The sequence below is a fragment of the Electrona antarctica genome (genome assembly GCF_951216825.1).
Source record: "Electrona antarctica genome assembly, chromosome: 19".
Classification (NCBI taxonomy): domain Eukaryota; kingdom Metazoa; phylum Chordata; class Actinopteri; order Myctophiformes; family Myctophidae; genus Electrona; species Electrona antarctica.
Window position 1 is genome coordinate 34,613,715 of NC_136800.1, and position 13,511 is coordinate 34,627,225.

The 13,511-nt window shown below is 41.9% G+C and overlaps 1 protein-coding gene across 2 annotated transcripts in view; it reads right to left on the bottom strand.

Annotated features, from left to right (window-relative positions):
* Positions 1-13,511, bottom strand: part of st6galnac3 (ST6 (alpha-N-acetyl-neuraminyl-2,3-beta-galactosyl-1,3)-N-acetylgalactosaminide alpha-2,6-sialyltransferase 3) — a 55,777-nt gene that overhangs the window by 28,537 nt on the left and 13,729 nt on the right. For both annotated transcript variants that reach the window (XM_079529982.1, XM_079529981.1), the window contains exons 2-3: positions 8,111-8,308; positions 510-919 (exon numbers count right to left, since the gene is read on the bottom strand). In XM_079529982.1, the coding sequence (XP_079386108.1) occupies positions 510-919; positions 8,111-8,308 (608 nt within the window). The remainder of the gene's footprint in view (positions 1-509; positions 920-8,110; positions 8,309-13,511) is intronic.

Consider the following 13,511-nt stretch of genomic DNA (forward strand, 5'->3'; position numbering starts at 1 on the left):
AGCCATCGCGCTTCCTTCCATAAGGTCAACCGTGTTAACACTATGCCGGTTAACTGAACGCCAGCGAAGGTGGAGACTGGGGAGAGGGTAAACAGTCTTCCAGGAAAGCTCATCCTTTTTAGCCCGTGACCCAAAACAGAAATTAGACATTCTCCCGGGACCCAAACTAGTGAAATATTATGAATTCCTGTTCTGTTCTTTGTCTATATAGAAGTGTCTATTTGTACGTCTCTAAATGTTTTGATGAATTGAACATGGTGGACCCTCTTGTAAACAAGTGTAATGCTTAATTGGGTCGTCCACTCACAGTTAACAGCCTTTGTATTGAGTTTGTGCTTGAAATGTACTGTAATTCTGCAAACTGTTAATAAATATTTCAATCAATCAATCAAAATAGCGCCGCGCCGCGGCGACCCACAAATGGGTCCCGAAGTATAAACCTGCACGTCAGCTGTGCGTGAAGGAGGGAAACAAACGGCACGCATACACCTCACCTCAGAGAGACTCACCTGTCCTTGCCCGTCTCTTTCTTGAACACCATGTCGCAGTAGTTCATCCGGTCCTCCGTGGTGACGTAGATGCGCGCCTGCGGGTAGTTCTCGGCCGCCTGGCGCAGCATGTTGTACACGATTCCCTTGCCGTCCTTCCTCATGTTCCTCAGGGGCCCCCACACCACATACACCGTGTCGTTGGCCTGGCCGAAGAAGTACTGGGGCTTCTGCAGCAGCAGCGGCACGCTGGTGTGGGAGACCACCCGCAGCGTTGTCCGCCGGCCCACGTCCTGCTCGAAGCCCCGCGTGGGCGCGTTGTTCATGCGCCAGATGCAGGCGGAGCGGTCGATCTGGGCGCCGGCCGCCTGGCCCAGCATCTGCCCCGAGCTGGACACGATGCTGCACAGATCACAGGGCAGCTTCAGAGGCTGCAGGGGGAGAAGGATAAATAGAAGTTGTGTTTCAGCAAAATGTCCTTACATTTTAAAAGAATCTACTCATGTACTGTAGGTACTAGCCTGACATGGCCAGACTAATCTGCAGAGAGATTTTTAGTTTTAGTTTTTGCACTAGCAGATTCATCTTATTTCCTGGCTATGCACATACCCCCTGAGCGTATGCTGTGCTGGGTTATCAGCCAAGTGTGGCAGTTTTCCTCACTCAGAGGAGTAGACACCCCTTTCTTACAAGATGGTAGATGATCACACACGGAAATAAAACAAGTTATGGCTCATTTTTAAGGATAAAGTTAGTAAGTACTTGGCTGACAAAAGGAGGATAGTTTTACAGACTCAATATAGAATTATAGGCAATGAATCTCTTCTCAAATGGACATAGTGCATAAATGACCTCTTTAAACATGAATGGCCTCTTTAAACACGACATGTTAATTTAGTCTACAATTTATGCTAATGGCACCACATTTAAATGTATAATTGAAGTGTTATATTGGCATATCTGTCATAATACTGTATAAATTGTAATTTGGTAATTATCTATACAGATATTCATCAGCATTTTATAGCCTTATATTATTTTTGCTCGCTTCCAAAGATCAATGTCACTGCACTCAGACATTGATTAAGTTAATTGAATCTGCCCCCTCCGAGATTACAGTGCAGTTGAAATGGACCGATCAGCTTTCCTTCCCCAAACGACAAACTGTCTTATTGCCACAGTGCATTATGGAAGAACAAGGACGCTGCCGCATTCATCCACACTATATTGCAGTGAGAGGATTTGTAGTGAACCTTCAATAATTGCTCTTTGCTAAGCTCTGCCAGGGGAGGGAGGGAGGGAGAAACACTCTGCTCTGAACGATTCTGCTTTGGCTGTGAAAAGGTGCATTTGCCTAAATTAAGTTCATATGTCTGTTTTGTTTTGATAAGGTTAAGCGTAAGCGAGTAAATCAATACTAGAGAAAGTTGAGGCAGTAAGGAAGAAATAAAGAACAAAAAAACAACTGAAAGTTCATGTGCCATGGTAATAAAAATGTCTTTGGACTGTATATCAATCACATACATTCGTACTGCATTATGCTAGTCTGTAAAGGGCGGAATACGTCACATGATGTTCAACACATCATAATAACACAAAAAAATCCCCCCTCAAAGAGTAAGCACTAACTAAATTCCAACAGAGAGTTATCCTTTTATCTAAATAACAAATAGCAACAGCACGCACAGTATATGGCAGGTACACACTAACGTTCCCGATGAGCTCCATACATCCATTATCATCAGTCACAGCCATGGGACGGTGCCTGCAGGCAACACAAAGGACCATGTTGGTTTTCCAGAGTCATGCCTCTATGGAACAGTTCAAGGGAGCCCCGTGTTACTCTTTCTCTTTCTCTCGTTCTCCTCTCCCACCTTATAGGATTCAATGACGGGTTAAGGAGTAATCTCAGTGCCCAGGCTTGTACCTCTCCATTTACCGGGTGGTTGAGACACACATCACAGCAGCCTTGAGCTGTCAGCAGGTTGTCCATTAGCCTCAGCGCTCCCCTCAGCCTGACTCATAACTCCATCACGCCTCTCAGCACATATAGATTGGGCTGGGCTCTTTGGGGACTGCTGTCTGGCAAGCTGCAGGTTCATTTAACCCTCTGTGGGTTGGATTTGTTTAACGACATGAACCCTACAGCGCACCTATTCTGGGAATGCCATAACAGGCGTACATACAGTACATTCAGCAAGAACAGACGATTTACAAGAGTTAGGGGTCACAATCATAGGTCACAATGTAAGAGATTTGGTGTAGAGGGTATATCCATTATCCAGTATAGACCCACGGGGGACTCTGGTCAACAAAGTATAAAAGGGTTTAAGTGGTTAGATTTGACAAAGGGGGGAAATGTAATCATTTAAAATCAGTGAAAGAAAAAACTATTCTTTTTTGGGACTGAAATAAATGGCACTTGATTATACAAAACACAACATGTTGAGGGCTTTTTTTTCCAAAAGTACAGTGGTTCTCCAAACAAAGAAACAACATAAATATCAACTTTATCTTGGTATCTGCTGAATTCAAACCCTGGGTGTGAAAGTATTGTTAATATCTCTGTAAATCAATACAATGTTACGCTCCCTCTTTGTGTATTTCTAAATGATGAAATAATGATTAATTATTCATGACCAGCTGGTTTGTGTTTACATGCTGGGGCATACACTAATCAAAAATGGAAATTTATCCCAATAAATTTGCCCCTTGTAAATAAGTACAAAATCTACTCGGCACACGCAGTCCTCCAAGCCTCCAATTTTAATTCCTCAAATAGAGTAGGTGATTAAAAAAATGCTTAACGTGGCTGTCACTAATTTATGGCAATGGGTTGTGCACTTAACCTTGACATTCATTAAAATGCTCAAAACATGAGTCATTAATGGGTGATAATTACAACATTAATATGCTATAGGCCTACGTCTCTGAGACTTAAGAATCCCACTATAAAAAAAAAAATCCATTGATTAGCATTAGCTGTTCAGCTCTGTAAAATGCAACAGGGCACTTATCAATTCAAAGCACTTTTGGGTGGCTAAAGTTGAAAGTTAAAATGTAATTTACTTCTGAATTGCCATTTCAGAGAGGATTCAATAGGAGCTACAGAATAATTGCTTTAAGCTGCCATGCTTTATTTTCCTTTGTGTACAGTGATTTCCTGGTATCATTGGGTCATTTTGAAATGTCTGCACGGAATACATTTCTCATTAAAATTATCAACAAAGCAATCCAAAAGCCAGCGCTCCCTGCCACTTTTGCCATTGTTTACGTTTTTAAAAAATGCCTGGAATTCAGCATTTTCAAGTGTGAATGAAAATATTGAATTTCTGCCTCACACCATGATGGACCAGGGACGTGAATTCCAAAAGGCGGTCGGAGGAGCAGTGTCACAAGATAAATGTATTCCATTTCAACCTGAAAAGTAGTGTGGGAACAATGCATCACCACCACTCCAGACAGACTCAATCCAATAAGAGAAATAACGGAGGCAATTTGCACACCACTGGGGTTATGCATTATACATGCTCAAGAAAGGCTTATAACACCTCAACGGTGGATCAAACAGGAATATCTCACTGTGGCAGGCACAGAGAAAGTATTCCCTGTTTCTTTAGGTGTTGCTGCTACAACTTGTGCAGTGGACACTTTTTGAGGGGCGCTAGTCCCTCCTATGTCCAGCTTTTAGTGTGTGTGCATTGCAAACACAAACTTCGTCCTAACACAAACATTAAATACCATTAAATACCAAAATTATTAAATACCATTGACAATGAATGGAATTTTTTGAGTGTTAGTGTAAACACAAACATTGCATAATACAAACATTGAAGACGAAGGTGAGGACGCTAATTCTGATTGGCCGGAATGAGATGATGTATGATGATGTACGATGATAAGAGCGCCCCTCACTTCACATGGGTGTGATTTGTATTTTTGAGTGGTGCAAACCACTCCAACAACCAGCTTTGTCTGTATCTATGTTTGTGTCTATGTATGTGTGTACCAGTAAGTTGGACCCAAAAAAATGAGCATGGTTACTATGGTCACTGACATTACGTCAGACCACAGCTGATCAGGCTATATAAGACCTTGCACCACTCAGTTCACACAGGTGTGATTTTTTTACTAAACGTTCATAATACCTGACACAAGGCTATCAGCTTCTTGGGCTGTGTATATATCCTGTCTGTGTTCCCCCTTCATCAGGGATTCTGGACGCATACTGGAAAGCTGTTGACATTCAATTTCAGATAAATCACTGCCTCTTCTACTTTGCTTGGGTAAAAGTCACTGGCAATGTGAGGGACTTGCGAAGGAAAAACAGAAGCCTAACTCTGCCGCGGCTGCCAGCCTTTCACATGATTTTCATAAATCTCTGCGGGAGGGGGAGAGACGAGGTGACTTAAGCAGACTCGTCTGAACCCAGAAGGAGGTGCAGACGTGGAGATGTGGTGTAATGCGTGACTGCCTCCGGACCTCGGTTGTGTGCACCAAGCTCCCTGGAGGGAGAGGTTGACGCCCCGCATTAATCTAGCAGCAACACAGGCAGAATACAAGGCATCCGTTTCTCATTGAGAGGGAGGGCAACCAATGCAAATATAGATCCAGAGACACCACCCAGGGGGTCTTAATAAGGTTAGAAAAATTAAGAAGATTCCCAGAGCCCTGAGCTGACAGAGATTGTCAAACGTTCCTGTTTATAGACTACATATTGTTTAGTAAATATCGGGGCTCCGGAGCGACGTGTCCAGGATTTCAAGCTACACTGATGGTTCCCTCTTCTCCAACAGGGAGGAGAGAGACAGAGTGCAATATGCTAATGTTCTTTCTCCATCAGTGAGTGGGAAAGATTGCATCATGTTTGCATGTCTCAGTGTAGGGAATTTATTTTTCTTGCATGCAAGTGCCCAATATCCGCCTCTATGGGTTCCATTTCAATTTCTGTCACTTCCTGCCCTAAACAACAAACATGCAGCTCGGTCTTCTATTTTGATGTGCTGAGAATTAAAATGCTTTGATATTTCAATTTCCATAAATTGTATGGGGATATAGGCTACCGCATAGAGCTTTCTGAATATAGGAGAATGGGCTCATGGACCAAGGTATGCAAAATTACAAAGGAACAATGTTCACCCGAGACTTCAAACAGGCTCTTTCAAAGAACCTGATATATTATAATGAATAAAGAACATCCTTTTGGAGTTTTGGCCTTTGTGCTGCCTGAATACATTTTAGCAGCAAGGTGAAACATAGCCTTGTTAGATGATTATAAATTAAATATTAATCAAAAGCTAATACGTGGTTATGACTCACAAGGAAAACATTACCTGAATGCAGGGGTGCATGGTAGTGAGATAAAACCGAAACAGTGAATTGAATATAATGTGAATATGTTATCAAATCACACTGAGTGTTATTCAACAATAATGTATTGGCCTGTCATGCATTTGCTGGACGGCAACATATTGGTACTGGAGAATCACACTGTGTGCACCATACACCTGCAGAGACACCTGCAGAGACATTGGAGTAGTAGTTGTTTACCAATGTGTCCAACTGGAGACATTTGGTTCTGTTTAGGTTTGGTTTGGGAGACAGACAAGATAAAACAATGAAAATAACAATCCCATTCCCCAACCTCTCAGCATCAGTGTTGCATGTACTTTACAGTACAACATTGCTATCCTTATGCACACAATTTTCTATAAAACTTGTTCTCCTCCCCTCTTATATTGTATAGAGGGGAGTTGTAAGTTGCATGGGGATATAGGCTACGGCAGCACCCAAACATTTTAGCTCAGGACCCAAAAGAGAAATTAGATGTTATGAAAATAGCAATACAAGCTCACAACGTGTCACTTCACGCCGCGTTGCAAGCTTGTAGATCACCTATGTTCATTACTTCCTAAACATTTGTTTTATAATTTTTGGAATTTCTTTCATTTTTGATGTTATGTATTCATGAATTTAATTCAAATATAATTATGAAGTGACTATTAGTGGCCTATATCCCAATGCCGAAAGGGTTGCGGCAAGACCCGCCCTGCAGCACTGTTTAATGCAATTTATTTGTACATGTTATAAGTATTTACTGTTTTACTGATGACAAAGTAGTAAAAGTAATATATATATAAAAGTATATATATGTATATCCATAACCATAACATAAGCAAGCAGCACGTTAGCAGACTATATCCCTTTTGGCATTGGGATATAGGCCTATTAGTGACTAGAACTATTTAAGGCACAGTGGCCTCTGCTGTAGTTTGAGCTGGTTAATTGGCAGACTGTGCCAAGAACTATCCAACACCATCATGTTTTATCCAGGTTCCATGCAATCTCCCATCACCCCAAGTATTTTTTTGAGCTGAGACCATAACTGTGGATGTGCCGTGTGTCAGCAATATTCCACTAACTGTGTGCAAATTTGACTAATGACAACCATATCTACCAGCAGATAAATATTATTATTTCCCTTTATTTGGAGAACCGCATACACAGACTGGAGGATGCTCAGACCCATCAAATGGTGAAATAAAATGCAATAATGTACCACATCTGTCAAAATTGTGCTTGACAGCACATGTGTGTACACATCTCGCCACACTAATTGAAAGCCCTAGCTGCGCCCGTTTATACGTTCGCCTTCTCCTACCAAACCACTCCGTTTGCACACATCTCTCCATGCACAATACCTACTGCATGCCTGTCCAGACATAACGTTAAATAATGTTGCATCCATGCAACTGTCATAACTACTGTACAGTTTGCATTTGCATGAAATACCATGTTATTGCGCAACATTTCACGCTGATGCAAATTACATCACATTTAAGGCCACACCCCGTTCCACTGCACGCGCACACACGCGCGCGCACACACACACACACACACACACACACACACACACACACACACACACACACACACACACACACACACACACACACACACACACACACACACACACACACACACACACACACACACACACACACACACACACACACACACACACACACACACACACACACACAGGGCGCAGCAGTACAGTCCGGTACAGTACAGCACAGTATGGTACAGTACGGCACAGTATGGGACAGTACAGTACGGTACAGTATTATACACTACAGTATGGTATGGTACAGTACAGTCTGCTACAGTATTCTTCCCCTCTCCCCAACTCATTTAGCTCTTTTACACAGTTTCCTACAAGGAAGAGGAGGAGAAAGTAAAGAGTTCAGATTGGTGGACATTCCTCCGGGAGACAAAATCTGTGACAGCGCCCGTCACAATGACAGACGAGGTCGAGGTGCTGCCCATAATAATTTCCACTTCACTCAGTCCCGACCTAGGGGCGACTGGGGCCACAACTTGGGGTAGCCAAGGACACAAAGACCCATTGCTACCCACTATAACCTCTCTATCAGCAGAGGAGTGGACATATATAGTATATATTTACATATCATGGCTGTCGGGTATCTTGTATGTCTAAAACAGTTTGTTTTTTTTTATCCTGAAAAGTTACAGTTTTGGACAGGTTTGTGCATAATGTGTGTGTCTGTGTGTGCTTGCATACGTACAATGTATTTATGCATTTAGAGAAGCCCCCTCACCTCCTGTTTGGGAATGCTGACATAGCCAAGGTGGGGTTTGAAGGCCTTGTGCGGTGGTCTAGAGAAACCAGGAATCCAGTGTCTGCTGAACGTCTGGCCAAAGACAGGCTCCAGGAGGAAATAGGGCTTCTCTGTGTACACCATGACCACAAAGAGGCTCACAGCCACGATCAGACTGGACGCTATCATCAACTTCCTCTGTGGATGAAGAGAAAAATAGAAAATAAATGTAAGTCACTGTGGTTTCTAATAAATCATTACTTTTTTTTAACTAAAATAAACAAATATGATTTGTAACTTGTAACTGTGACCAACTATTAAAGCTAGGGTACCGTGATGCTTTGTACTTTTTCTGTTTTGTACAGTATGTGTCTATGGACTGGAGTGCATTACTCTATAGACCCCCAGGTGTGGTTATAATATTCAAATATGTCTTCCCTGTGCATTTTTGGTTTCTTCCTGAAAGTCTTTGAGTCAAAAGGCCCAATCAAAAATACACCACTTTAGTATAAAGTAACCCTAAAAACATCACGGCACTCCATCTCTAAGAAGAAAGAGGAACAGAAAGAGAGAAGATCGGTGAATTACTTTGTATAAGAACCTGCTGGATTCCTACAATGTAAATGTTATGTTAATGTTGGGCAAACGACAGATACAGACTGAAATGAAAACAACCATTAAAAATGACAATATCTCAGATGCAAGGAAGTCTGCAGCCTCGACAGCATCGGAATGAGATGCTGAAAGAATGGCACGTCTGATTTGCAGATATGAGCCCATTCACATTCAAGCTGCATTATAAGTGTCCCATAACTGACAGAGAGAGAGACACAATGCAAAAGCCAATCGGTATGTTGTCTGTACAAGGCAGATGATGTTAATTCTCTCACTTCTCTTTTCACCCCAGATCTATGAAATACTCCAACTATTTGATGGCATGAAGAAGAACACACTGAACTATGCTAATACACCCCTGTCGTACATGGCCGAGAGGACAACTTAATCTCTGTTCACTGAGCCGGAGAGCTTACACTTTTCACTAGATGGAGCTGTCATTTCAAAAGAGTGTGAAAGAGCTGATGCCACACAATCCACAGAGTTGTCACTGCGTCCTTTTTATGAGTGAGAGGATTAGGAGAATGTCCAGTTTTGTGCCAAGATGGCACATTGTCGCTAAACGGCAAAATGATCAACTGGAGGACACGACACAAATTAAAACTTGGCAGAAACAGTTGGGGAGCTATGGAAGCTATGCATATCCATTAATCACTGCAGGGTAGAGGAGAGGGAGAGGTAGAGGTCTTGCAGAGGAGACATTAATGGCAGGGTTGATACAGAGATCAATGCACAAAGGAAGAGAGAATGGGAAAGAGAGCAAGAGAGATAGTGTGAGGGAGAGAGAGCAAAAACATGAGAGAGACGGTAGGAAAAAGAAAGACAGGCTAAATTACTATGGCACACTACGATATCGTGGACCCTGAGGTGACAGTGTCCACTGTCCAGCAGAGACACAATATTTGGGAAACTTTAATACATTTTGGGCGGGAACCCTTTTTGGTGTTTTAACTAAGCATTATGTTATACTTTAGCTATTGAAAAATAGCAGATCTACAAGCTCATAGCGCGCCACCGAGTGGCGCGCTATGAACTTGTAGGTCTGCGATTTTTGAAAAATCGTGAAAATGTGGCACAAATATTTGAATATAATATTCTTTCAGAAGACTTTTTATTTATTTCGACGTCAGGCCTAAATGGGTTAATACATTTCTCCCAGCAAGCAGAAAAATCTTTTATTTTCTTTCTACATTTTTCATAAAGGTCGGTGCTTCTTTCTAGTTGTCTCCATTGAGAGAAGATTGGATGTGGTGCAAAGTAATGTGGGGACGGGGTTGGCGGGGTGCTGACAACCAAGCCAGACTGCATGCAGCACCACCGTCCTACATGCTCTGATCTTCCAACATCAAAACTCCCAGGAGAGAGCTTCCCAGAGCAGGATCAAACACGTGGGGGCGGATGAAAAGAAACCGATGTGACCGTTCTCTGACAAGACTCTTGCGTTTATGTTGCAATTGCATACACGTTACATCACCAGTAGATGTGTGGCTTTATAATGGTATCTTTGATCAATGAGGTCCCGGGTTTGATCCTACAAAATGAACATGAACACAACAAGAAGAGGCTGTGAGTCCAATGTGCTCCTTTTAGTGTTTTTTTCCCCCACCAAAGCAAAAGTAATGCGTTGCTATCCAGAGAGGCATTTCATTGACTGTAATAGCTGGCCATCAAGAGGTGATTATGGAACATTAAGGAAAAAGGAGACCTCCCCTGCACAGCCACATACCTGCTGCAGTGATACAGCATCCATCTGTTCTAGTGACAAGTGAAACAGAGGAAGGAAAATATGTCCCCTTCTCCTTCGACCTCAATCTGGCCACAAATCACCAGGGAAATGATGTGTCACGGAGTATTGAAGCAATTCTGAACGGCTAGGGGGGTAGTGTTATATAGGGAGCTGAGCGTCCATCAGATTTAATACAAGAGAACCCACAATTTCTAATTTCCTCATTTTTAGGGCAATTACTAGGTGGCTTGTCCACAGAAAATCTGCAATCATGTGACCATGTCATGACTGTAAAACTGGCAAAGAAAATAATTATATGGAGGAACGAGAGAAATTGAGACTTATAACATCAAGGGCAAACCTCAAAAGTTCTTAGCCCAGATACCCTGGGTAAATATAGATTTCATTTCATTTCATTTCATTTCATTTCATTTCAGTCAATCTTAAGACAATTTATTCGAGAAGTATGGCTTACATATCTCTAGAGTCACTAGTAGTGACTTTATTTGTTTTACTGTGACATTTTTCAGTGACATTACCTGCACCACTGCTTGTGGGTCAACCCAAGGAACATTTCAATTAACACCTATCACCCAGAAGCCACAAACGGCCCGGGCTATTTCCTTATCTGTGGAGGCACTAAAGCTATTGATCCTGGTTCACAGACATAATGTGGATGTTGGTGGTGGTAGTAGAGGGGGTACGGGGGTGATTCATTGTAACCCAGGGCCAGAACACTGGAGGGCAATAATTCTCTCCAGCCAGCCCATCCTATTGTATACCTGCGTGACCACATTTCATATAGACTTATAGGGAGAAGAATTATCTGGAGGATATTGAATGCTACCTTGACCATTTGTAACGCCAACCTTATTAGGATGAAGTGAGACATTGGGCGGATGAAAACTGACTGTACATTCCCAAGAAAACGTATACAGGTTTGTGTTGAATGTGAGGGTGTCATGTCCCCCCATTGATATAATTTTATGCTCTCCATTTTGATCTGTTGGGCACCATCTCAAAATTGCTCAGGCAAACTATCACGGCAGCAATGTGCCTTATTTTTATGAACACAAAATAGGCAATACATCAGTAAATAATAAAATGATCAGCAAGCAATGCCCCTTGACTTGAATAATGAATAGAAAACGTGCAACCAAAATTTCACCTTCATCGAGCTCCATCTAGGCTTGAAAAGAATATATTTTCCGAGAAAGACCACTCTACTAGCGCCTTAGCTCAGTAAACAATGGGGTCTGTGCTGTATTTCATTTCAAATGCTGATCGTGATGGGAATTGAAATAATGAGAACCCTCAACCTGATGAAAATGGCTCATGAAAAAACAGTTAGTTTCAGTGTCCTCCTGGGCAATAGCAAAAATAAAAAATAAAAACTGAAGATTACATTTGCATTGCAAAATCACTACCTACTTGGCACCTGATACTCGCTATGATGGTCCAGTGAGCAGTTAAAATCCAATTTCAATGAATCAAGGATTCGAGAAAATATTTACCAGGCCATATCTCTTCCTCTCCCTCTCTCTTTGTCTTTCGCCAAAGCCATTAAGGCAATACAATAGAGGCATAAACTAAAGAAAAGTAAATAAAAAGATATCCTCTGATGATGATGGATATATATTAATTAATGTCATACTGCAAGAAGCTATATATCTTAGTAATAATAATAATAGGCTAGTAGGAGTATGGTTATAATATAGTACGAGTAAGTTATGTCACAGTGTGCATATTTTATTCATTTCTTTACTTGCGTTGATCAGAACAGTCCTGCACCTAATTTTAGGTGCAAGTTTGATTTTCTTTAACAATATGATACACCTTATGCACTCACTGTCTTAAATCTGATCGGTACAAGTTAGTTTGGTCTGTTTTTCCTTATCTCTCCGTTGTGCTCAATGAAGAACTAAAAAAGGCCAAAAAGTGAAAACTGAACTATAATGGAACTACTAATGGAACAGCAATACTGTACAGTAGCAATGTGTACATAAAGCAGTGGCACCCTCCATTCATTCCCAAATGAAGAGAACAGGACAGATGATGGCTTTCCAGCGCCACCTGGCTGCCTCACAGCTCAGGAGGACACCACTGTGACAACATGGCAGAGATACCAATGTGCTGCAGATCCCTGCACAGCCCAGCAGAGGGGGCAGTCACCTCACACAGCTGGTCTGTGGTGGTGGGGGGGGGGGACCCACAACAGTACAGCAGTCAGTGCTCCAAGGGAGAAGGCTGACTTTCTGCTGCCTGCTGCCTCACAACAATTACAATTTACAATTTAGGCATACAACAGACCAGACACTCTTAATCCAGAGCAATTTACAGTAAGCAAGAACAAAAACATGGCAATAATCAAATACATAATAGTCATCATGAATCATACGTAAGCTAAGAACCAAACAGTGGAATATCTATATAATTAAACTATGCGTATACCCTATAGAGTGCTATGTCTACATAAAATGCTATCTAAGTTACAAAAGTTGAGCCTAAGCATACGTCTGTAAGGTCACCGAGGCTAGGGCAAGTGCTACTGGCTAAGATGGAGCTTGAAGAGGTGGGTTTTCAGACAACTTAACTTTTTTTTTTTTAAATCAAGGAATTCATGTATTTATATAGCAGATTTACAAGCTCACAATGTGTCACATCATGACGTGTTGTAATGTGAACTCCCACTATGCCACAATTTAAATGGATCCAGATTCCAGCGTGTCCAAACTTTAGCTACTGATATAGCAAGTTACTACGGTAATAGTGAATAGTTTGTGAACAAATTAAGCCACAAAATGTGGCAAAACTGAATTAACAGGCTGGCTGCCAGTATGCATTTGCTACACCTCATTTGGCCAAATGGAAACGTTCGAGTGAAGGCAATGACATCATCTTTCTATGGGAGAAGTGAGATGTACCTCCCCCTTTGGCCCCCTGAAAGGTGGATTTTCAGGCCTGTTTTGAGGGAAGCCAGTGATACACATTTTTTAAGGGATGGGGTCAGGGCATTCCACACTTTGTTGCAGTGCTGTAGATTAGAATAGCATGTTTGTT